Source organism: Cricetulus griseus (assembly GCF_003668045.3).
Source record: "Cricetulus griseus strain 17A/GY chromosome 1 unlocalized genomic scaffold, alternate assembly CriGri-PICRH-1.0 chr1_1, whole genome shotgun sequence".
Classification (NCBI taxonomy): domain Eukaryota; kingdom Metazoa; phylum Chordata; class Mammalia; order Rodentia; family Cricetidae; genus Cricetulus; species Cricetulus griseus.
Genome location: NW_023276807.1, coordinates 56,803,966 through 56,829,710, shown reverse-complemented (window position 1 = coordinate 56,829,710; position 25,745 = coordinate 56,803,966). Strand labels below are relative to the sequence as shown.

At 45.4% G+C, this 25,745-nt stretch overlaps 1 protein-coding gene and 1 long non-coding RNA gene across 4 annotated transcripts; one reads left to right on the top strand and one right to left on the bottom strand.

Annotated features, from left to right (window-relative positions):
* Positions 1-1,700: 1,700 nt before the first annotated feature.
* On the bottom strand, positions 1,701-9,144 carry LOC118238930. Its single transcript, XR_004772259.1, has 2 exons — positions 8,412-9,144; positions 1,701-5,129 (listed from the first exon to the last, which is right to left on the bottom strand). It is a non-coding gene; the product is annotated as an uncharacterized LOC118238930 (long non-coding RNA).
* On the top strand, positions 8,995-24,164 carry Erlin2 (ER lipid raft associated 2). 3 transcript variants are annotated; one of them, XM_027395381.1, is made up of 12 exons: positions 8,995-9,121; positions 10,242-10,363; positions 12,557-12,638; positions 13,712-13,758; positions 14,219-14,280; positions 14,418-14,543; positions 15,977-16,050; positions 16,205-16,263; positions 16,845-16,936; positions 18,114-18,203; positions 20,728-20,807; positions 21,177-24,164. In XM_027395381.1, the coding sequence occupies exons 2-12, from the start codon at positions 10,257-10,259 to the stop codon at positions 21,375-21,377; spliced, it is 1,020 nt and encodes a 339-aa protein (XP_027251182.1). In that variant the 5' UTR covers positions 8,995-9,121; positions 10,242-10,256; the 3' UTR covers positions 21,378-24,164. The 3 variants fall into 3 exon arrangements, with proteins under 3 accessions (XP_027251182.1, XP_027251180.1, XP_027251183.1); XM_027395379.2 differs by lacking the exon at positions 8,995-9,121 and adding an exon at positions 9,139-9,260; XM_027395382.2 differs by lacking the exon at positions 8,995-9,121 and adding an exon at positions 9,298-9,435.
* The last annotated feature ends 1,581 nt before the right edge of the window (positions 24,165-25,745 follow it).

Sequence of the window (25,745 nt, the reverse complement as noted above, 5' to 3'; positions counted from 1 at the left end):
CACTGGTTTTGTTTTCTTCCCTCTTACAAATAATATTTACCTTTGTCCTAGCCCACATCTTGATACGGTTAAGCACATGCTTGCCTGTGGTTTAATATTTGAAGGAGTTGGAGCAATGTAGTAAGCAAACAGCTTAAAAGGCCCAGAAAGACCCCCTCAGCGTAAAAATCTATTACTTTGCAGTGTGATATAAATGCATTTTGCTTCTGCTAGGAGCAATTTCCTAGTTTGCTCTTATTAAACCAGGAGACGGCTTAGCAGAGTTCTTGATTTATGAAACACATACTAGATTCATTAAAACCTTAAAAGATTTAATACATTTTATCAGGACATTAAATCTGTGCAGGCTTTTTAAATCAAATACCTGCCATACCTCATTCCCCACGCCCTGTACACTTGCTTGAGAACACTGCGATGTGGACTGACAAACATTATGGGTATTTCAGGCCTGATTTCCAAGTGCATTAAAGTCTTTCCTTCTCAGGATTTACAGCCCAACCTCTCCCCAAGCTTGATATTCCCAAGGAACAAGTGACTCGTCTCTTTGGAATTTGGTTCAGTAGGATGGGCTGATCACACAAATGTTCCATCCTACCCATTACCAACCACCAACCAGTGGCTCTCAGCCTTCCTATTGCTGTGACCCTTTTATACAGTTCCTCATGCTGCGGTACCCCCCCAACCGTAACATTAGTCTTGTTGCTATTTCATAACTGTAATTTTGCTACTGTTATGAATCATAATGTAAATATTTGTGGTGATAGAGGTTTGCCGAAGGGGTTGGGACCCACAGGTTGAAAACTCCTGCCCTAGACAGTGGATTCTGTTCTCCAGAGTTCTATAGGAACTCATCCTCCCCATCAGCCATCTTCCTCTAGAACTCCTCTGGGCTCTGTGGATTTGGGTTTTCAATATGCCCCCAAAGGCCAGTCACCAGCCTGTGGGGTGTGGGGAAATATTTAGAGCACCAGGCTTCATGGAGTTAGGTCACTAGAGAAGTGATCTCAGAGGGGTTATTAGAGCCCTGGTCCCTTGCTCTCCCCTCTGGCTCCTTCCCAACAAGCCTGAAGCACATTGCTCTCCTCCCACCACACACTCCTGCCATGACATATTGTACCCATCAGGCCAAAAGCAACCTGGCTCAGCAACCACAGACTGGAACCTCTGATGCCACAAACCAAAGTAAACCTTTGCTCTTGAGTTCTTTATCTCAGGTGTTTTCATCACAGTGCTGGGAAGCTAACACATTCCTTCCAGGGGCACAAGCCCACATCTCAGCCATTCTCAGCCCTTGTGAAATAGCTGGTGCAAAGCCACATCCGTACAATGTGTCACACTTAGGGAGCCTGCAGGATGAGGCTGCCTTCTTATTCTTAATGCCTCACTTTTAAAACCTCTCAATGATGCTTCTGGGACACTTTTGCGACAATACACAGAGGTGGAGATGAACCAATATTTGGCAAAACCTGAGACACATTTGCTGTCACAATTGGGTGAAGCAGAGTGCTACTAGCTCCTAGGGATGGACGCCACATTTGCAAATGAAAGCTCCTTACTCCACACTTGTCAGGAGTGGGGAGGGGAGAGTTAGAGTTACCCACCCTAAAATGACAACAGTGTGGAGACTGAGAAACTCTCCCATAGCGTCATGGCAAGTGTGTTCATCAGTTTTCCATCTGTAATAACAACAACAGAATGCCTGAGATGATCAACTCACAAGGAGGAAAACACTCTTTATTTGGATTCATGGTCTTAGAAGTTTCTGTCCATGGTCACTAGCTCCATGGATTATCGTGGCAGGGAACAGGTCCACAGTGGAGCAAAGCTGCTCAGCTCACCATGGTGGTCAGTGAGTGCTTATAGCAAAGCCCCTCCTTACAACCCCATTCATCTAGGAAGCTGTCAGTGAGCTGAGCCATTGACTGTCTCAGAGCCTACACAGTCTGTTCACCTCCCCAAGGCCCCCACCTCTAAACACATAAACTTAGGAGGATATGAAAGAGTCAAAGCCTAGCAACAGGTATCAGGGGCTCTTTGCTCATAATGTGCTTCTGTAGCTTGTCTCAGAACCAGCTAGTTTCCTACACAATATCATCTGCAAATAACCAAAATATGGAGTGGGCTGGAAATTTGACTCAATGGTCAGTGGATGGAGAAGAGCTCAGACTGTAAATGCATCCTCCCTCCAACATCTAGGACTGGGATTTTACCAGGAGTAGGTTGTGAAGAGTGTGGTACCCATGTTGTTCTCAGAGGTTTTTATGGAGAGCAAAGGGGGTTTCCATGGACCAGGGTGGAGGTCCTTTATTCCAGGACATCCAGGGCTACACAGAGAAACCCAGTCTCAAAAAGAAGAAATAGTACTAAAATAAAATAAACTTTAAACCACAGTTACAACCCATAGAGAAACTGGGAGCTTCATATCTAAATTGAGATTTTTTTAGAATTGTCAACATTTGATATTATCTTGACATCAAGCAAGTTTTTCTTTTTTTTATTCCTTTTGGCTTTTTCGAGACAGGGTTTCTCTGTATTTCTCTGTGTAGCCCTGGCTGTCCTGGAACTTTCTCTGTAGACCAGGCTGGCCTTGAAACCCAGGTTATTGAGTGCTGGGATAAAAGGTGTCCGTGACCACTGCCCAGTTTAAGCATGCTTGTGTTTATCATAAAAAATATAATAATAGAAGGGAACAGTCAAGATGGTTTTCATAAGAATAAAAATGAAGGGGAGGGGGTGTTCGGCAGTTAAGAGCACCAGCTGCTCTTCAGAGGACCCAAGTTCAATTCCCAGCACCCACCCAGTGGCTCACAACTGTCTGTGACTCCAGTCTCAAAGGATCCTCCTCTGGATACCTTGGGCACTGTATGCACATGGTGCATAGACATTCACACTGACAAAACACCCATACACACAAAATTAAAATAGTTTAAAAAAAAAACATGTACAATTAATCATTACCACAGCTACTGTTGTGATTCAGTTTTCCCAAAAGGTTAAAGTTTAACTGACATTAACAAAGACCTAAGTGATTAGACATACATTTTAAAGTCGGTTTTTGTCAGCATGGACAGAGTCGACTATCACCTTAAGAATTAGCAAACTTGCCTCAAGACATCCTCTGTAACCCTTGTGGAGCTTATTTGGACTTTTTGTGACTTGGTTTTAAACTTTTATGGTTTTGTTTGGTCTCACAGATCCCGAGTGGATGAGTTTACATCTTAACAAGAGATTTAGACATATCAATGGATTTTGGATGAGGGAACAGTCTTTGTAAACAAGAACTCACAGGGGGAGCGTCCTCAGAACTAAAAATCTTTAATGCTGTTCTGTAACTATAGCCTTACATGACAAGCCGTGTTGTTCATGCTTTTTAATCCTCATTAGAAATCATCCAGGAGGGGCTGGAGAGATGGCTCATTGGCTAAGAGCACTGGCTGCTCTTCCAGAAGACATCCCGGTTCCATTCCCAGCACCCACATGGCAGCTCACAACTGTCTTTAACTCCAGTTCCAGGGGATCTGACATCTTCACACCAATGTACATAAAAAGAAAGAAAGGAAATCATTGAGGACTATTACCTCTTATTTGTTTTCTTATGTCCAAGTTTTGGAAACATTCAGACATTTTAACCTTTCTTAATACTCTGAGACACGATTAACAAACTTACTATCTGTTGTGAGACATCTTCCCTGGAGGAAAATTTAAAAATTGAACAGTATCTATTTATGTATGACAGTTTTTCTTTACCTGCACAAGGGGAGGCCCCTTTTAAGTTGCACGCGTGTGTGTGTGTGTGTGTGTGTGTGTGTGTGTGTGTGTGTGTGTGTGTGTGTGAGGCCCTATGTAGTCAGGGCCTAATTATATACAATTGGCTGGGATGGCCTTGTCCATTTTTTCTTTTGCGAAGGATTAATAATATATAACAAATCCAAATATATAACAAATCACTTAAGGCAAGCACAGCTGAAGGAATATAGATGTCAGTTGTCAAAAAGAGAAGATATTGTGTAACACCATCTTAATGAGAGAAAGTTGGATCTAAATTATATAGGCAAGTATAATATGATAATTTAGTCTGTGAGGAAACTTTGAGGCAGACATGTTTTTGTCTGAGGTGGGTGGGTCAGAACCCATTGCCAGAGCCAGCTTTTTACAGCATGTGACAACTTATTGACATCATCTAAGTCAAAAGGGCACTGTTTAATAAGACTGGGCCTAGTAGTTTACATTAGACAGGATGCTCAGTCTTGAGTCCAGTGACAAGAAAATGGACCCGAAGCATCTAACCTCCTTGTAGTCCTCGTGGAGCTGTCTGGATGAATCTTATCTCCTGGGTCTGATGGAGATGGTGGTCGCAGAAGATCTCGATGTTAGCAGGACCACTTATCTCTTCTTTCTTACTCCTCAGATGCTATCCATTAGGGGTTCCTTTGTGGAAGTCTTGGACCTGCTGTGCAAGGGGCGTGCACGTAGAAGCTGCTTCATCAAATGTTCTTTCCCTTCCTTTGGACAGGTTGAAAGGTTTAATTATAGTACATCCTTAGTTGCTCAGGCAGGAGATGGAAGATGCTTTCACAGTTCAGACATGAAGTTCGCTTCCTTATTCCCCTCCTGATTCCTAGGATGTGGCTGGAGCCACTCATCCGCCTTGCTGGTATGGCTCACTGATTTCTTCACAGGTTGCCTACACCTTTTAGAGAAAGCCTCTTGAGCTGTTCGCCTTTTCCCCACCTCCACTGTCCCTGGTGCATCCTCATTCTCTTCTCCAATTCTTGCTCCTGAGAACTTATTTAATACCTATTACCTTGCAGGCGGAACTCCAACCACAGTACCCGTGCTCTTGGCTTAACCACAAGTCTATATTTTCAGGATCTTCCTCAGTATTCATAGATGAAAATTTGGTGAAATCAGTGGGGACAGCAAAGGAATAAGTAGCTGTTTTAGGAATGAGGTCCCCAGACATCCATACTGTAAACCAAACAGCAAGCAAGGCCTGTGATGCGCAAAATTACAGCAAAGAAGGAGGCTGAGGAACTGCAACAAGTTCAAAGCCCCAGAATTCTTAAGGCTGAGCACTTCTTGGCCAAGAAACCATCTCGCCAGCCTGTTTGTTTTGATTGATAAATGAACTGAGGAGAAAGAGTCAAAGAAGAAATCAGAGGATGAACACTTTGAATTTCATTCCAGATCTTGCCCTGCTGTGGAATATTCCTTTACACTGTGTGAATATACATCACTATGATTGATTTAATAAAGAAGCTGACTGGCCAATGGCTGAACAGAATAAGGTTAGGCAGGAGAACCAGACTAGGAGAATGCTGGGAGGAAGAAGGGTGGAATCTGGAGTCACCAGCCAGACACAGAGGGAGCAGGAGATGAGCATGTCATGTTTATTAAGGTACCACCATGTAGTGGAGTGTAAATAAGGAATATGGGTTTACTTAAAATGTAAAAGCTAGTTAGTAATAGACCTGAGCTATAGGCTGAGCACATATAATTAATATAAGCCTCAACGTGTTTATTTGAGAGCAGCTTGGGGACAGGAAAACTCCACCTATATTGCCCTACTAAGATCTTTGGATATACTGTGTGTTTTTCCTCAAAGGCACCTCTATTCACTGCGCACAAGTCACCAGCTTTTGCACCGAACAAGAGTGTGTTCACCAGAGAAAATGGTGACATGCTGGCTGGCAGGAGAACTGAAACAGCAGAAAGCAGCAGCTTACTTCAGGGCTAATCACTCACCATGTTCTCCCAGGAGCCCTTTGCTCCCTAGAAAGGGGGAAACAATCATTGCCGATCATCAGAACCTTTTCAGCCATCCACTGAGAAGAGAGTCAAGGAGCAGCAGAAGTTCCAAAAGAAAATGACTGAAATGGAAGTCCAGAAAATGTAGCATTTGTAGAAAGACAGGCAGCAGGAAGGAGAGCAGAAAAAGGATGATCTAGGTGGGCTATAAAAAATACAGCGCAAAGCAAATCCAATCATGTCTGTGCACCATTTTTGTGCAGTGCCCGTGGTGTCCAGAAGAAGGCATCAAAGCTCCTAAAACAGGGAATATAGATGTCAGTGAGCCGCCCTATGGGTGCTGGAAAATCAAACCAGGGTCCTCTGCAAGAGCAGCTAGTGCCTCATCCCTCCTATTTGATGTCTTTAAGTCAGTCACACTGCCTCTTTAGAAATCCTGTCTTACTGGGGAAGTGGGTAATTTGAGAGGGAGGGCTGGGAACTTTCTAAATCAAGGCTGTCCTCAAAGGAAAGCGCTGTGTAACTTCTGTCAGAACATCCTTCCACATTTCATTAACTTCTTCTCCACATGCCATCCAATCACAAATGTTATATCTTCAGTCAGAGTATCCTTTTCCCCCAAGTGAGCTTTTTAATCATCTGGGAAATGTAGATGGAAGTTTCTGCCCCACCCGGTCCCACAGTTGTTCAGTCCCAAATAAACACACAGAGCCTTATATTAATTATAAACTGTTTGGCTGGTGGCTCAGGCTTCTTATTTGCTAGCTTTCTCTTAATGATCAACCCATATCTATTAATCTGTGGTCCTGGCTTACCAGAGAATGCCCAGGCATCCTTTCTTCCCGGCAGCTACATGGCATCTCCCTTACCACTCACTCTCTGCCTTCCTCTTCCCAAAATGCTCCTAGTCTGGTAGCCCCACCTATACTTCTGCCTGGCTACATCCTGCCTGTCCATTGGCCAAAACAGCTTTATTCATTAACCAACTATTAACCAATGTATGTGAAACATACATTCACAGAAGGACAGCCCCCATAGGGTAACTTCTTCCATCCATAAGACACAGTTCATATAAAATCCTCTTTAGAGTCCTTTACTTAAGGAATAGTGAGATGGCTCAGGGGATGAGGGGGTTGGGGTGGCAGGCTTACAAGTCTGACAACTGAGTTTGATCCCCTAGACTTACAGTGGAAGGAGGCAGAATAGGGAAACTCTATTTGCCATTTCAATGCAGACATTTTGTTGAGGTCCTGCAAGATGGTTGATTGGAACCTGAAAAATTTAGGCCAGCAGTTTTGGTTGTCAAGGGGCTATTAAGTCCAGATCAACATCTAACTTGAGGCCCAATTATTTGAAAAAAAAATTTTTAAAGCAAGCCAAAGGACTGCCTTTGGGAACAGAGGGACTATTGCCATGTTTGTAGGTCTGAAAAACGGGCCAAGGCCAGTTTCCCGGTCTGGAATGTCCTCCAGGGACAGAAGTTTCACTGGAATGAAATTCCCAAGAGTTTCCAGAGAGAAGAAAGACTCCTGAAGCAGAGTCGAATTCCCAGGATGCTGCTGTGAACAAATGGATCCTTACCCACATGTGTGTTAAGAGGGAGAGCAGATGTTGTGGGGTGTAGTTCTAGAAATAGCAAAGGCAGGCCTCTGGGGACTCCAGGTCTCCTCAGAGGGTAAAGGCAAGAACACTTACCAATTCAGCCAACACAGACTTCAGACTAACCAGCCCCCTCCCCCTTCACCTATCAATGAGGCTGCTACGGCCCTAGATGGGACCTGCTGTTTAGCCTTAGTGAGTACTAACTAAGGTGGAGTGGCATTTGATAGAGAAAGCAACTTGAAACTGGAGATAGGGGATAGGATAGAGGTGAGGAAAGGGCCCTGTTGGGCTGTAATACCCTGGAAGCCCTTCCTGGGTTTTGGAGAATTCAGATGACCTCACATAGCTGAAGCAGGCTTTTGTTTTTAACGACAGAGAGATGCCTTCTCAAGCTGTGACCACACCCTCATCAGGGCACAGGACCCAGTCACTCCATGACCAGAGTTCAGGGGAATACAGATTCCATGCTTCAGGCTGGAGTTTGTACCTAAGAGTGGGCAAGGAGGGGATTCATTAGGGACAGAATGGGGAGTTAGCCCTTTCCCTCAGATAAGCTGTTTTTGAGACAACACGGTCTGTTGTCTGCTTTTGTAGCCACTGGGCATCTGGGGTTGGGGGCAGCTGCTTTTCTTCTGCAGTCCCCAAACATCTGGCTTCCCGGAACTTTGATTCGGTTTCAGGGCCTTGGCTTTGGGAGAGGTTCTTTCCAGAGTCCTAAAATCGTCTAACTTTGACAAGTGACCATCTGCTGTATGGAAAGGTTTTTGTTCATTTACTTAAAGCTAATATTAAAGTGGGCACTTTCTAATCTGCAAACAAAATGACTTTAGTGGCTGGTTCAGAAATTCCCTGCTAAGGAAGCAGCTTGGAGAAAGAGTGGGGCCACAAAGCGCTTGGTTCCACCCCCAGAACAAAATAGAAGAGAAGGCTCAATATGAAAGTCCCAATACCACGCTGCTGCGGGGTGAGAACACGTGAAGACCTTAGTCTAGGAAACATGAAGTCTGGTTCTCTTCCTGGTCCACTTTGTCCCTAGGTGCAGATGGCAGACACAAGCTCACCGTGGCAGGTGTTAACCAAGACAGGAAGCTCCGACTATTAAGAAAACGCAAAGGAAGTTTTCCATGACTGCTGTTGGCCTCACCCCTCACAAAATCAGATTCCGTCCATTAAAATCAGGGCAATAATTCCTTGTTAATCACTTTATGTTGCTGTGGGGACCTCGAGGCTAAACAAAGCTCTCAAAGTCTAAAGAGCAATTCAGTAGGGCTGTTGACTAGCGACGTCATAATCTGCACATTTGGAAGTTTTTTCATTTGGCTGGTGCGAGAGAAAAGCAGAGAAGAGGAGGAGAAGGCTGCATCGCTCTGGTACCTGCTCCGGAAAAAGAAAAACAGAAAGAAATCCAGCTCTCCCGGGATCGAAGGAGAGTATCTAAGCCATCTCCAAAGTCAGAACTTCGGAAGGTGATACCAGAGTCGTGGTGTCGGGAACCCACTTTCCCAGCGCTGGGCATCCTCAGACCTGCAATCCCAGGTCCGCCTGCAGCCACCGGGTCGTTTCGCGAGCGCCCCCTGGAGGCACCGCCGAGCACTGCCGTGCGAGGGGCGGGGCGGGCGGACAAACCCGGGGTAGGGGGAGGAGTTTTGCGCGGATTGATGGCATCATCGAAGCGACTGGTCCGGAAGGAAGTAGCGTGCTGAGGGGTGTGGCGGTTTCTGCGGTTGCACGGGGGTTCAGACGTGTACGGAGCGCCTGGAGGGACAGCCTGGTACGCAGCCCCCGCCCCTCAGTGCACGTTGGGCCTCGCTGCGGCGCGGGGATGGAGCTGATCCTGGCAGAGCTCCAGAGCTCTGGACCCCGCAGCCGCTCACTTTCAGTCCGCCCACCCGGGAGCAGAGAGAACCCCTGTGTGTCCAGTCTCCTGCCCACGGGTCCTTCAGCGGGTCCGAGCGGAAGCTCTCGGACGTGCCTGTCTCGTGGAGGAGGGCGGGGAAAGGGCGCGAGGTGGGGCGGGGTAGTGGTGGTGGTGAGGGCATTTGCAGAGAGGACGCTACTGTTGCTCGGCAGCTGGAGGCCGCCACGGTAAAAAAAAAAAATAAGTTAGATCTGAGCGTTGGAATCCGCGCCTTGTGCCAATGTGCCGGTCCGTCACCATGGTTTTTCCAGACGCTCGGTCGCATCTCGGTGCCTGAACGTTTGGGACCCTCCAGGAGCCCAGAGTACCCCAAGCTGAGGCACTCCCAGTTTCCTATAACCACCGCACTTGGGGGCAAAGGATATAGGAGAGTTCGGTTTCAGTTTTGTTTAGAGATCTGACCCGTTTAAGTCCAAGGGAATAACTGGGAAGATAGATGACAGGCCAGAGAATTCCTACCTCGGAACTCAACTGCCTGCTGTCTCTCTCCTCAGAGTCCCAAGGGAATAACTGATGGTTTCCTTCGAAATGGCAGGCAATTAGAAGTAGGAGGCTCTGTCCAGAAATACATAGCCGCAGCTGCCTGTCATTTGACATCCTCTGTAATTTGGGCCAACACACTGCAGCTGCCTCTCTTCCCTTACTTACAAGTGGCTCCAGTGACAACACATTAATGAGTAGTGAAGAGAAGGCTGTGTTTTGAACCCTGCCCAGTTGGCACCGGATCTCTGTTAGGTATGCCTAGGGAGCTAGTGCCTGTTCGCTGCAGTGGGCATTATACTCCCACAATTAAGGAACCGAATGTTGACCAAGAACAAGGATGATATGAGATGTAGATCTGGCTAGCATTGTGTTTCTACAACAGTCTGCTTGTGAATCACTTTCCATGAACTACAGCTTGGTGAGCTACTCTCAGTGCTTCGGCCTCTCTCCTACATGTCAAGCCATGCATTGTCCCCTCTCTTATCTCTAGGATACAGGTTCACTGATGGCTCAGTTGGGAGCAGTTGTGGCTGTGGCTTCCAGTTTCTTTTGTGCATCTCTCTTCTCTTCTGTGCACAAGATAGAAGAGGGACATATTGGAGTATATTACAGGTAAGGCAGAAACAGGTGGCTCCTCTCCCTTGTCACTGGCTAGCAGATCCTGCCAACATCTGTATATTTTGTTAAATAGGGGGGCCCTTTTCAGGTGGAGCTTCTAAGGCAGTGGCAATGGGTAAGGGTGTGTGTGTGTGTGTGTGTGTGTGTGTGTGTGTGTGTGTGTGTGTGTTTATTTAAATTTAAAATTGTCATTAGCATTTTTAAGGCAATGCCGATACTTATATTTATAGGATTACAGACAGAAGTCTCAAGGAATCACTACTCTCTCATGATCATTTCCGAGACACTGTTTTCCCTTGCATCCCTTGAAGAATCTTGTCTCCACACCGCCAGGCTACCCCTTCAGAAGTTGTGGAGCCCCAGTTCTTGATGGCAACTTGAGAAGTGTGCTCTGCTAATTTGAGAGACTGTTTTGTGTTGTTGTTGAGTTTGTTTTCCAGCCAGGGTTTCTCTGTGTGGTTCTGATTGTCACGGAACTCGCTCTGTAGATCAGGCTGGTCTCAAACTAAGAGATCCACCTGCCTCTGCTTCCTGAGTGCTGGGATTAAAGGTGTGTGTACCACCAGTCCTGGCCTGAGAGAATGTTTTAAAGTGAATATTTCAAGAAAGTATAAAGACTCTGCAGGCTGATTTATAGCAATCAAGGCAACTTTGGGAGAGTGACCCTTTAAATACTCTTGAGTTACTTTCTTTCCAGTGGCTTCTTCGACTAAGGTTTTCGTTTTAGGTTTAGAAGGGGCAATTTGCTAGGCTGATAGTTTTGCTTGTGGTGTCAAGGATTAAACTCATGTCACTCTACCACTGAACTACACCTCCAGCCTTTATCCACTGCCCCATTTTTGAGAGAGGGTCCCACTGTGTAGCTCTGGCTAGTCTGAAATGGTCTGTGTAGACCAGGTTGACTTGAACTCACAGAGATTTACCTGCCCAAGCTTCCCAAATACTAGGATTAAATGCAGGCATCGACATGTTCGGCTTGAGCCCTTCTTTTATATGGGTCTTATTTAGTGCTTGCTTATGGAACAGCAAGCTCCAGAATGCTCGTTGAGTTAGAATTGTAGCTCAGTGGAAGTGCTTCTGACTAGCATACTCAAGACCACTAATTAAAAAATAATAATAAAAAGGTTTAAACTTTTGTTGAGTTCCCACTTCCTCTTTAGTAATTTGTCTCTACCCTCTGCTTTCTTTTCCCCCAAAGCTTTTAATTTTGTCACTCATATACAGCTTGATTAGAAATATACATGTGTCAAAACATATATTGTATACTTAACATGTATTGAAGTGACTTTAAAATTATTCTTGAACCAAGTGTGGTGGCTCAACACCTGTAATTCCACCACTTGGGTGAGGGCTGAAGCAAGAAGGCTACTATAAGTTTTGGGTCATCCTGGGCTATATATAGCAAGTACTACAGAAATCAGGGCTATGTAGCAAAATCTGTCTCAAAAATAGTGAGATATCGTATGTGAGTCCCCAGATGCTTCTGAAACATGGTGTAGCTCATGACAATACTTTACCACAATGTGTGACAACCTGGGTTCAAGCCTAGCACTGCCAAAACAATTATTGTTTTAATTGCTTGTGGCCTTCCAACAGAAATGCTCCTCGTTGATGATTGTATTACTGGGTTTAACATTTTGGTGACTGCCACAGGCCCAGCAGCTGGGACAGACTTCTGTGTTACCCTTGTGTAGCCAGGGATTCTGCTGTCCTTGTTTTGCTTCATCTGCATATTTACTTTTCTGGTGGAAAAAGTATGACTAATGTTTTTTTGTTTTCCCATCAGGCTCCCTAGAGTGTTGGAGTTGAGACAGAAGGGAGAAAGGGAGAAGGGGTGGGCATGTCACTGGCATGTGTCACTGTACATTAAATTTTAAAGGAGAAGAGAGATGATTGGCCCATAAGTATTGATCTGAGGCAGTGATTCTCAACCTTCCTGATGCTGTGACCCTTTCAGTTCTTCATGGTGTTGTGACCCCTGGCCATAGATATATTCATTGCTATTTCATAACTGTAATTTTGCCACCATTATGAATCATAATGTAAATATCTGTGGTTTTGATGGTCTCAGGCACCCACTGTGAAATGGTTGTTCAACCCCCCCAAGAGGGGTTGTGGCCCACAGGTTGAGAAGCACTGATTTAAGAGCTGATTGAGATATTGAACCCCCTCTCTCCCCCTCTACAGAGGTGGTGCCCTGCTGACCTCCACCAGTGGCCCCGGCTTCCATCTCATGCTCCCATTCATCACATCCTATAAGTCTGTACAGGTATATGCGGTGTGTGGTGCGGTTGGATCACTACATACATATTCGGGTTGTTGACTCATACACAATTTGAAATTACTTAGCTGTTAGATGAATCAAATGCCTTTTCCGAGGCTTTCTTAAGGACCTCTCTCACACACACACACCCAGAGAGAGGCAGGGGCAGGGGCTCTTGTGATATTACTTCACCATTAAAATAGCTGGATGGAGCCATTGCCTTGCCTTGGCCTGTCAGCCCCAAGTGGAAATTATTTCCTTACTTAAGAAGAATTTGTTATGAATGTTTAGAAGAAAAGTTGGGTATTTGTATATATTAAATCACAGATTACCTGACAGGTGGAGATAAAACATGGAATTTTGCTTGTATTATATGAACGTAATTGCATGGGGAGGGAAGTTGGTTGGGTAAGGGCCAATGCCATGGAAAATGGGAGGAAGTTATAGTTAGTTGTACCTAACCTCCTCCCTGCTGAGGTAGACTTAGCATCTCTAGAATATATCCAACTAAGAAAACTCAGCCAACCCAGCAAGGGGCTGGGGATGTCACACAGAGACAGATAGGGACAGAGGCTAGTGTACACCAGGCTCTGAGCTCAGTTCCCAGCACAAAAGAGTGAGAGGGAGGGAGAACATGAAAATAGCCCAGCACAGTACTCACCTGCCCTTGTGAGTGGCTTGCCTCTGCCTTGCTGATGGACTTCACAGCATGCTGGGTGCTTTTTCTTATCTGAGGCTCACAGTAATGCTGAACAGCTACTGTATCCAGAAAGCAGTCAGAAAGGGAGTCTGCTGCTTCAGCACTAGGAAGACACACTCATCAGGCTCCAAACTCAGTGCCATTTCTTTATGATCCTGCCCATTCATATGTGCTTCAGGCACAGGAGTACCAGAGTAGGTACTTTTGCTTGGTTTCAAATCTCAGCCTGTTAAGGGGGATTAGGTGAGACAGTCCTGTTTAGCAAGGGCAAAGCTCAGTCCAAACAAGCAGTCAATTACAAAGGCTTTGGGGCTTCCAAATAGTAGGTTGGTCTCTGTCACTGCCTGTTTACATGATTTGATGTTTCCTCTGTCTCTAGACCACTCTCCAAACAGATGAAGTGAAGAATGTACCATGTGGGACCAGGTAAGCTACCAAGAGGAAAGCTGATGAATTCCAGCCTGTAAGAGGAAGGACTGACTGACAGCTGCAATGAAATACAGTGGCCTGGAGAATAGTGAGGGAAAGGCAGTGCCAAGATGAAGTACTGGTGAAGCCAGGATGAGAGACAAACTTCTGGGCACCCAGTGCACCGTGAAGCCTGTTAATCCTTTTATTCTTTTCCATGTAGTCATTTGCTTTGATCAAAAAATACTAGAGACTCAAAAGATAAGAGCTATCCTTTCTTCCTCACGCTGCAAAGGTCTTGCTGTTTCCTTGTGGGGGTTATAAGCTCTGCACATCTACTCGGAGGTGTGAGCTGCCTCACATCCCATGAACGCTAAACTCCTGTCCTTCCAGTCACGTGTCTAAGCCCTCTCCTTAGGAGATGTCACCAGATTCCAGAGCTCACTGGTAACTTCTTTGCCGATTCTCCCTCCAACAGTGGTGGTGTGATGATCTACTTTGATAGAATTGAAGTGGTGAACTTCCTGGTCCCAAATGCAGGTATGTCTTCCAGTTTGGCCCTGCACATGCCCACGCTATTTGTGGGCACAAGAACTGAGAAATGAGGAAGCTGAGGAAGTCTTGAGAGGTTTGAAGTCTTGACTTTTTCTTATGCTGAGCCCTCTCCTTCCCCACAGTGTATGATATAGTGAAGAACTATACTGCAGACTATGACAAAGCCCTCATCTTCAACAAGATCCATCATGAGCTCAACCAGTTTTGCAGCGTGCATACACTTCAGGAAGTCTACATCGAGCTGTTTGGTAAGAATGTGGCCATCATCAGTGTCACCCTACCCTTCTCCCTGAGACCTGTCAGCCTTCAGCAGCCCTATATCTGTCTGCTTCTGAGCTCCACACCATAGAATGGGAAGTACACAGGAGCCAGTCACCAAGAGAGTTCCACATAATGCCAAGAGCAGCCAAGCATGGTGGTCTTTACCTGTAATCCTAGCACTCAGGAGGCTGAGGCAGGAGGAAAGCAAGTTTAAGGCCAGCCTGGGATACAAAGTAAGCATTTTCCTAAATAGATAACCCCCCAAAAAGAAAAACTAAGATGTTGAGAACAGTGGGAAGATCTTTGGAGAATAGTCAGACATAGCACCGGAGTAAGAGTATAATAAAGGAGTCCCTGCTGGCCTGAACAGAGGACTGGAACAGAAATGTTTTCTCTGTCCAAGGACTACTATTCTATTGTGAGAGTGCAGTGGCTTCTAGAATACTCTGACAAGGCCACATAGCCTAACACACTCATTTTAAAATAAGTGTACTGGGGCCAAGAGCGAGAAAGCGGGAGAGCTGTTGCTAGTAGACAGCAGAGCTGCAGCCAGACCCCCTCCTCCCCTGCTGTCACTTGAGTGTTCTTCCCACTGAGTGCAGGGTGCCAGGGATTTGTGGTGGCAATGGTAGGTTTGTGCCATGTGAGATGGGTGGGAAAATGTCTGCAGAGTCCAGCAAGGACATCGGATCTTTAGAGCTGGAGTTGCAGGTGCTTATGAGTGGTACATGGGGCTGGTAACTGAACTTGGGTCATCTGGAAGAGCAGCAAGTGATGTGTGTTTTTGCTACAGGGTCTTAGGCTGTAGCTCAGACTGACTCAAAACTCACTGTGTAACCTAGAATGATTGCAGATTTATGACACTCCTGCCTCAGCCTCCATGATGCTGGAGGCCCCTCTCCCCATACCTCCAAAATTGATTCTTGATTTGATAATATCTATAATACTGTAGCAAGTGCTCTTAAACACTGAGCTATCTCTCAGCCCCTTGTTTTGTGTTGTAACTAATAAGATTACTAAATTTAATAACTACCTTTTGGTGACAAGATCTCCTAGTATAGCCCAGGCCAGCCCTATGGTTCTCCTTCAGTTTCCTAGGTGCTGGGTTATAGGCATGTACTACCATGCCCAGCTTTCCTTGCTTCTTTTCTGAAAACCTGACATGGCTATTCTACCCTCCTCCTGGAAAGTCTGGCTGATGTTTTAAACAATGAAGAGGCTTTATTTTGAGGCCAAAGTGAGAGATTTCACTTAGCTCTCACTTCATGGAGGACTGCTCCAGGGTCTCAACTTAGGCTCCTGGGTTGTTATATACACTGTTTCGGAAACACCAGTCAGTGGGCTAGTGTTTTCACTCGTGCTTTCTTCTCTCCTCACCCAGACAATCTAACATTTCCATTTGTGTCTTTCTTGATTCCAGATCAAATTGATGAAAACCTCAAGTTGGCTTTGCAACAGGACCTGACCTCCATGGCCCCAGGGCTTGTTATCCAGGTAAGCATTGTCCCAGTGGGGAGTGCTTGTGTTTGACATTTCGTGCTCTCTCCTAAGGGACACTATTTTAGCACAGGACACCAAGAGCCCATTGGAGCGTATGTCCCTGGCCATTTGCATTCTCCCATCAGTTGTTATTTGTGCCCTTCTCCAGGCTGTACGAGTGACAAAGCCCAATATACCTGAGGCAATCCGCAGGAACTATGAGCTGATGTGAGTATGCCCTGTGCCTAAGCTGTCCACTCTGAACTTCCCCCCAATCCATCCCAGAGCAGCAAGCTCCAATTTTTCCCTTCCTCGAGCATTTGTTAGTCTTTTGTACTCTAAGGTTGGGCAGGTATGTCAGCACTCAGGACTCAGAGCAGCCCTGGAGAGCAGCGAGGCTTTTTAAACAACAAAAGAATTATAGCAGAATTGGAAATAGCAGGGACAGACAGGTCAGCTTGCCAGCAGGTCTGCTTTATTACAGTAGAATGTTACTGTTGTGTTTTACTCTGAGTGGGCCGTGTTAAGTGTCCAGGCTAGCCTCAAGCTCCTGTGCTCAAGCTGTCCTGCTTCAGCTTCCCGAGTCTCTGGGACTCCAAGCATACGTACATGGAGGCGTTGAGTTTTATTTCTCACGAAAGAAAGCCTAACAACAGATCAATAAAGGCTGAGCCACTGAACACCCTGCACAGGAGCACAAAGATGCCCTAGTGGGCTTCTTCTCAGCCAGGTTGGGTTTCTCAGGGAGCACTGAAGGTCTCCAGAAGCTGTCCAGAACAGCCTCACAGCTGTGTGCTTCTTCCTTCCAGGGAAAGCGAGAAGACGAAGCTTCTGATTGCAGCCCAGAAACAGAAGGTGGTAGAAAAGGAGGCCGAGACAGAGAGGAAGAAGGCCCTTATTGGTCTGCACATGGTTCTCTAATCCTCCTTCAGGGAAGAAGGGGTGGGAATAGTGAAATAGTGTAAGGAAGGCCAGGGCACAGTTAAGTCCTCCACAATGCCTCCAGTGTGCTGGGATGGCATTCATCCCCGGGAGCCAAGTGGAAAAGGTCCGATGGTGGACACAGGTAGTGAGTCTTGAGTTTTTCAAATGTGAAGTGACTCAGTTGGCATATTACCACTAGAGGAAAGTACTGTCATTTGCTTGGACTTTTTTGTTTGGTTGGTTTTTAAATTTTAATATATATTTGTGTGTGTGTGTGTGTGTGTGTGTGTGTGTGTGTGTGTTATGTACCTGTAAGTAGGAACTCATGTGCCATGGCACAGGTGTGTGTGTGTGTGTGTGTGTGTGTGTGTGTGTGTGTGTGATAATGTGCCTGTAAGTAGGAGCTCATATACCACGGCACAGTTGTGGAGGTCAGAGAACAACTTTGTGGACTGCTTCACTCCTTGCACTGTGTGCTAAGGTTGCCAGACTTGTCTGGCAAGCACTTTTACCCACTCAACCTTCTTGAGGTGCTTGCTTTGATTTACTGAACTCTGAAATTTGTAAACATGTGGCAAATAAGAGGACACATTGGAGCTCTGCTCCAGATCTCTGGTCACAGCAGTCACCTGAGCTGTTTCCTAGAGTGGGTGTCAGGTGGAACTTAATTCTTTAAAGTGTTGGCTTGGGAGAGAAGTTAGGCCATCCATACCCCTCACTTCAGGAAGCATGCATTTCTCCTGGGTCAGTGTCTCCAGTTACTGTTTGATGCTGATGTACTCATATGCTCACTGGAACATTCGTCTCTCAGGTGTGCCCATTGCAGCTGCCCCTTGTGGACTTGGCTCTGTGTGCATACCCATTCAATTATTAGGGCACTCAGGTCAGGGGAAGGTACAGCCAATCCAGGTTTTCTATTTTTACATTGACTCTCTATGTGTGAGTGTATAGGCACATGCATGCATGGCTGCTTATGTGGAGGCTAACAGCCTGTGGGAATCAGGTCTCTCCTTCCACCATGTGGGTCCTAGGATTGAACTTGGATCATCAGGCTTGACAGCTGGCAGGCACCTTTTCCCACTGAGCCATCTCACTGCCCTAGCCAGGCTTTTGGCATGTCAGCACTAAATCATTTCTCTACGTCATTTACTCAGAGGCAGAAAAAGTGGCTCAGGTTGCAGAAATCACCTATGGGCAGAAGGTGATGGAAAAGGAGACGGAGAAGAAGATTTCAGAAATTGAAGGTGAGTAAACGAGATTTCGTGCCTGGCGGAGCACAGTGACTGAGTCATTTCCTGTGCTCTTTAGTCTCTATTCTGGGGTGTGTGATGTCTCTGAAATTAGCTCTCCTCTGCTTAGACCTGGGTTTAGAACTTTGAACCAACCCTGCACAGTAAGCAGATCTTCACGGAACACTTACTCAGCAAGTGTCAGTTGTGTTGATTACGTACTGGGCAATTTGTTAGAAATGAAAAAGAAATCAAGGGCCGGTGACATGGTTCAGTGAGTTAAAGTGTTTGCTGCCAAACCTAAGGACCTGAGTTCCATATCCAGAACTCTCATGGTGGAAAGAGAACCAACTGCTGAAAGTTGTCATCTGATCTCTGTACACTCACCATGGCATGCTTGCACACACACACACACACACACACACACACACACACACACACACACAAATAAATGTTTGTAAGTAAGTCATTTATTAAATAGGACTGAGAGCAAGGGTGTCAGTCCAGACATGGTAACATATTCCTATAGTCTGAGCACTTGGGATAAAAGCAGAATGGTGGAATGAGTCAGAGGACATCCTGGGCTACGGAGGAAGACCCTGTCTCAATAGGAGAGAAAGTGAAGAAAAGAGACATAATGGTCCCTGTTGACCTGAAGCTCAGGTGAGCAGGTATCTCTTGAGCTTTGGGTATTAACTCTGACACTGGGCTCAAACAGCAGCCCTCCCCTGCCTTTGCTACCTCCTCGCCAAAAGTCCCCTAGGGCCAGGCATGTTGGTGCACACCTCTGTCCTGCCACAGCAGGATCCTGTTAGGGGAAGGGGAGTGAGCTGGTTGCATTGTTTTCATCTCAGTTTGCTGTCCAGGTCCATTTGGGTACTGCGATGCTTTTCAGCAGCAGCAGCAGCAGCTCTGGAGCTGAGGAGAAGTAATGTTGCTAGCTTTCTGACCATTGCCCACCTTCAGTTCCCCTCACTGTGCTTCACTTGGTGCTTTTGTCACTCGATTTCCAGGACAAAAGTGGATCCTCAGGGAAGCTTCAGGTCACAGTGTTCTGTGTAATATACTGTCAAGGGGAGCCTGCAGGATTTGCAGGGACCCACTGAGGAGCTGATCTCTCACCAGGGAGCTCTTAGTAAAACAATGCTTTCATTTCCTATAAATACTTGTCATGGGGCTGAGAGAGGTGCTGAGAGAGGAACTGAGTTCATTTGCCAGTGCCCACATTGGGCAGGTCACAACCACCTTTAAATCCCACTCCAGAAGTACTTGACACCTCTGGGATCCATGGGCATCTGCACTTACATGCACAAAATCATATACAGATAACATAATTAAAAATCAATAAATCTTTAGTAAGACATGTCATGCTGGGGTGCAGTAAGATATCCCAAAAGTGTAGCTCAGAGTCTAACATACTTGCCTTGTATGCTCAAGGCCCTGGGTTCAGCAGACAGCAATGAAGAAAGTAAGGACTTAAAGTTCTCTTGGATGGTGAAACCTATAATCCTAGGACTTTGGAGGTAGAACAGGAAGATTTAGCATTCCAAGCCAGCATGGGGTCACAGAGAAAAACTCTGTCCAAGTCACCAGCAATAGACCCGAGAAATGGCTCAGCCAGTGAAAGCACTCGATGCTGGGCCTGAGGGCCTAAGTCTGAGTGTGGTTGGAGAGAACTGATTTCCCCAGGTTATCCTCTGATATCTACACATGTGCATGGTGTGCATGCCCCGCCCCTAAATAATAAATGAAGGTAATCATTAAAAGGTTTTAATTTGTTAAAGGGTTAAAGGAAACAGTAATAACCACAAAACAGCATCAGCAAAGAGTGACCTTTGTCCCTGAATATTTTGAGACCCATGTGACTGGATTGAGGCTGGCTGGCGCATTCCCAAGGCAGGGAGCTCAGCATTGAGTGGTGCATCAACACTGAGCAGGGAGGTGCACTGCTGCACGATGAGATGAAGCAGGTCTGAATCTAAACAGTGTCCTCTGGACCACCATATGTAATTCTAGAGTTGCCAGCTTTATCACTTTGGGGAAATGAAGTTGGAAAGGGAACTGAGCTACTTTTCATTTGTGATATTCAGTCTTAGGGTGGACCCATGACAGGCATGACAGTGCATGTCTGTAATCCCAGCACTGAAGAGGCTGAGGCAGAATGATGCCAAGGTAGAGGTTTTCCTTTTGAATTAAATTGAAACTCTTGCCACTGTCTTAAAGATCTTAGGTTACTTTGTTTTTGAGAAATGCTTTCCCTGTATAACAGGAAGGCTACATAGTCCAGGACTAGCCTGAGCTATAAGGTGAGGCCATTTCAAAAAAAAAACACACAGAAAGCATCTCTCCAAGCTCATAGAGACCAGGAAATGTCTTTGTTGGTTTTTTGTTTTCTGCAGTGCCAGGAATGGAAGCTGGGGCTTTGTTTATGCCAGGCAAGTGCTAGCCCACTGATCTATAATTGCCAGCCCCAGAGCACGGGCTTCTGCACCTTGTGTTGTTTTACTTGATCCATTTCCCTGCACCCTTCATCCCTTAGATGCTGCATTTCTGGCCCGGGAGAAGGCGAAGGCTGATGCTGAGTGCTACACTGCTCTGAAAATAGCAGAAGCAAATAAGGTAAAGACCTGATCCCACAATACTGAGGATGTGTTTTGACTTGCCACTCCCTACTCAGAGTCTGCACAACAGTACTGAGGAGTACTATGTGCTATGTGAGGTAGTCACTTTTCTTAGGTGGGAAGCCTTAGTAGAAGTTCCATTTTTGTGTTAAACATGGAAACTCTTGAAACTATTGCTACTCTGTCATAAGACCTTAGATTACTTTCTCCTAGAAAAATGGTTTCTGGGTAACAGGAAGAAGACTGTGAAAGGTAGAAGGAGCATGTCTGCTTGACAGAGACCCTTTCCAGGTGAAAGTTGAAAGATTGCCACCAAATTTTTCTCTAATGTCATCTCTCCTAAGCTTTCTTCACTGTTCTATTACAGCTCAAGCTGACTCCAGAATATCTGCAGCTGATGAAGTACAAGGCCATTGCTTCCAACAGCAAGATTTACTTTGGCAAAGACATCCCCAACATGTTTATGGACTCTTCAGGTAGACTGGGCAAGCAGTTTGAGGGGCTGACTGACAAGCTGGGTTTCAGCTTAGAAGATGAGCCCCTAGAGGTGACCACAAAGGATAATTGAAAAAAAAAAAAAAATGTATACAACCTCTGATTGTGACGCTTAGAGAGAGCTTTATTTTTTAAGATGAAACAGAATGCTCCTCCTTCCCACACCACCTTCTTAGACTCTTCGAGTTACTGTGGTAAAAAAGGAAGAAGTGGACATGAATCTACCCCCCTTCTGGGAAGGGAGAGCAGATGGAGAATTGTTTTTTATTTTAATTCAGGTAAGTAGGTTATATGACTTCTGGTAAGGTGTGTACATCCTAGGTTTGACCTCTGACCTGCAGGCACCAGCTTAGTGGGAAATGTGTGACTGCTGCTTCCTCATGGTTTGATTTCCTTCATGGGAAAATTGGTTCCACAGTTCTCTTCCTTGCCTCTGATGAAGGCAGCGTTGTCTGCATGTGGGGCTACCAACTGACCAGGCATCTGCTATGGCACATGAGCCACAGAGAGCAGTGGTCTGCTGGGCTTTTTAACAGTGCGAGTGGGTTACTCTCGAGTTAAGCTGGGTTGAGCCCTCCTTCGGAAGAACCTGGTGCTAGGTTTTGCAAGATTTTCTATACACTGTACTCTTGCCCTAGTGTTTTCTGACTACATCTCACCGCAGCAGGGCTCAGTCACCCCACACACTCCTTTTTCAGATTTTCACCTGATCTGTGATTTGATTTCTTCTTGAATAATCTATCCATTAGTTCCACTCAGCATCAAGATGGGAGCAAGTGTCTGACTGGCTGATGAAGTAGTCCCCTTATACCATTAGGCACTGTAGTACTATTTGACTACTTAGGAGTATACCTTTAAGACCTTATCATTATAGAGCTTCTTTATTGAAGAGCTCTTGACACTGGAGGAGAAAGAGCCAGCCAGTAGGTATACAAGTAGTAGTGCCTATGGCGTGTGCTGGGGGTTTATCTGACACATTGATAGAGATCTTTGAAATCCAGAGCAGCTACATAGATGCAAGTCAGAGTTGATGCCCATGCCCTGTGGGCAGCATTGAATCCTCATGTTTTGTTTTTCATTGCTAGTTAGGAAAACAAAGAGTCACCCTAGGAGATTCAGGATGGGAAGAACAAATATGAAAGAACAGTATTTCTTAGATCCTGAAATTGGGTGGGAGCAGGGCTACAACTTGTATGGCCTGTGAGTGCTGCACAGAAGACCTTTGTGTACGGCAGCTATGCAGAGTTAATGCTGCCATGGCAGTACCCTGTGTAACTGTGCCCAGCTCCAGCATAGGACTTGGCCTTGTTATTAGCTGCTCCCCCCTCCACCCTCCCACACACACAAAGCACCTATTGTTATCTTTAGGTGAATACTATAATTATATGATATAGAACCAAAAATGAGGATTGATACCAGAAAATAAGTCAGGCCAATTTGCTTCTAAGTGACTGGCACTAGGCTTGTCGGGTATTTGGCTAGCATTTGGCCTGACTGGAAAGAAGCACACTTGAGATGTTGCCCTTCCCTGTTCTAACTCCTTGTACAGAGATTTCTCAGGCCACTGGTCCTGGTCACACTTTGTACAGACTACAAAGTGTTCCTGGAAAGGATAGATACAATGTGCTCAGAAGTTCTTGCGAAAGTGGGGTCCCCCCACTCCCAAGACCAACTCATCTTCCTCCCACTTGCTGCTGATAATCACTTGTTGAGAGCAACCTGCCATAGCCAGCATCCCCTCTTCTTCCTGAGCCTCAGAAACACTATTTCACTGGAGTCAGTGCAGGAGTAAGTCTGAAAGTCTGGCTGCTACTTAGGTTCAGATAATTGGTCCCTTATCACAAAGAGCCTCCGTAAAGTCCTGCTGCAAGTGCTGCTTCCCCACCTTTGAATGTCACTTCTTTAACAAAACATGTGAATGTTCCCATGTCATTAACACAAATTCAGTAGATGTTGGTATCTGTCCCAGCAGTAAAATCATGGAATTCAGCTGTCTTTTTAGAATGGGACACGTAGCCCATCTGTCTGTATGACTTTGTTTTTTGTAATACTAGAAAATCTGATTGTAAAGCATTTAAATTTGAAAGATGTGAAACGTGATAAGCAGGCAGTGAAGTCATGGCTGCTATTTATATAGAGAACTTCTATCAAAATAAGTAACTTGTTTGTAAAATTCAGTTTTTGTAGGATTTCCCCAAGGCACAGCCACCTTGGTAAAATATTTCTCACTCACTAAACTTCACAGAAGCAATTCCTATTCAGAACAGTTTTTAGTCGCTTTCCAATATATGGTCAATGTTTGTAAGGAAGCATAAGTTTAATAACTTTTTATAACTAAAAATAGAGGAATCAGTGTGGTTGCTAAGTTGAGGAGCAGGGAACCACTGAATGATCTGAGTAATACAGTGATCTAAAGAAGGCAGATGTTTCATAAATGACTGTGGGTGTAATTGTATCTTGTAGAACTGAGTTGGAAATTGATAAGCTGTACCTTGACAAATAGCTACTCTGTAAATTTCAGTGGTTGTCTTCAGTGGGTTTCTAGCCACTGTTTATTTACTTATAAAAGCTGTAAAGGGCAATCATGTGTCTTTACTTCCATTCCTTTTTATCTATACTTGTGTGTAAACTGGTGATTGAATAGTCATAGCAATTTTTTCAATGTGCCCCAAGGGCATTAGTGAGCCTTTATAGCTGAAAAATGATTCTTGTTATATTAATCATTCCATGAATACTAGGTTAATTACCTTGGGTTAATAACTCCAGGAATTATTTTAGACAACACAAAAGGTCTCATGTGAATATACTTATATCTTGGATTTAATTTCAGTCTTGCTAAATAAAATGTCTTTTGTCTTTATTTTTTTTATTAAAATAAAGTTTACTGGTAGCTAATACTAGGAGAGGTAATAGAAACAAACTTTCCTGTTAGACTTTCCCTAAAATATATCCAGGTGATGATACATTCTTCCCAGCATGATGATGCAAGCCTTTAGCCCTAGTACTCAAGCAGAAGCAGGAGGGCCTGTTTGATTCCAGCCTGATCAGCATAGTGAGACCCGGTCAAAAACAAACAGAATGAACACACGGCTGCATATCTCCAAAAGATAAAGGCATTCCCCGTTGACCCAAAACTCCTGTGATAGCAGTTTAAATAGGTAATGCCCAGTCTGGGCACTGGCAAACTGCCTAACCTGGTGTCACCAGATAAATGTGAATGTTAGTTAATTTTACAACTATATCCCATCCCAAATACTGCACAAACCTACTTTTGGTTTTTTGAGACAGTGTTTCTCTGTGGCATTGGAGGCTGTCCTGGAGCTAGCTCTTATAGACCAGGCTGGTCTCAAACTCACAGATCCACCTCCCTCTGCCTCCCAAGCCCTGGGATTAAAGGCGTGCACCACCAACACCCAGCTGCAAACCTACTTTTATAGAAGTATTTTCTTTTTATCTGAAATTCACATTTAACTGAGTATTTTAAATAGGGTTTTTTTTTTTTTTTTGATGTGTAGTGCAGGGTGTTTGCCTGCATGTGTGTCTGTGTACCACATGCATACCTGGCACCTATGGAGGCCAGGAGAGGGCGTGGAGCCCCTGTGGGCTGCCGTGTGGGTGCTGAGAATCAAACAGGGTCCTCCTAAAGAGCAGCCATCGCTCTGAACCTCTGAGCCATCTCTCCAGCCCTCATTGTTTTCTTATGTCAAACTACGTTTTATTTCCTTTTGAAAATGAATCTTTCCGCTGGCTGTGGTGGCACACGCTTTTAATCCCAGCACTCTGGAGACAAAGGCAGGGGATCTCTGAGTTCAAGGCCAGCCTGGTCTACAGAGTGAGTTCCAGGACATCCAGGGCTACACAGAGAAACCCTAACTTGGGAAGAAAAAAAAAAAAAAGGCAACCCTCCCCCCCCAGAAAAAGAAAATGATTCTTTCACAATTCATACTTTGATCATATCCTCCCACATTATCCTCTTAGTCTTTTCCCTTCCCACCAAACCTTTTCTTCGCAACAAGTCCCCTTTCTACTCTGGGTTGCTTGCATGAGCCTCAGTGGGGAGTTACTTGAGCAAGGGCAACACCACTAAGAAATATGCCGCTCCCACCCCCCACCCCCCACCCCCAGCAATTGCAACTGCCTCAAGCTCCCCAGAGAATGGTGGGGCCTCTCGAGTGCATTCCTTGTCCACAGTGGGATGTTGATGGACCCAGACTTGTACAGGTGACCACTGTTGCTGTTGTGAAGGGATACAAGAGCCATTGCATACCCAGAAGATGACAGCAGTTCACAGCTCTCCTCCCTAGCCCCTGGCTCTTACATCTTTTCCCATCCCTCTCTTCGAAGATGTTCTTGGAGCCTGGTCGGGTGTGTTACAGATGCTCCGTTAGGGTTCAAGTCACGTACTTTGAACAATTTGACCAGTTGTGACTATTATTCTTTT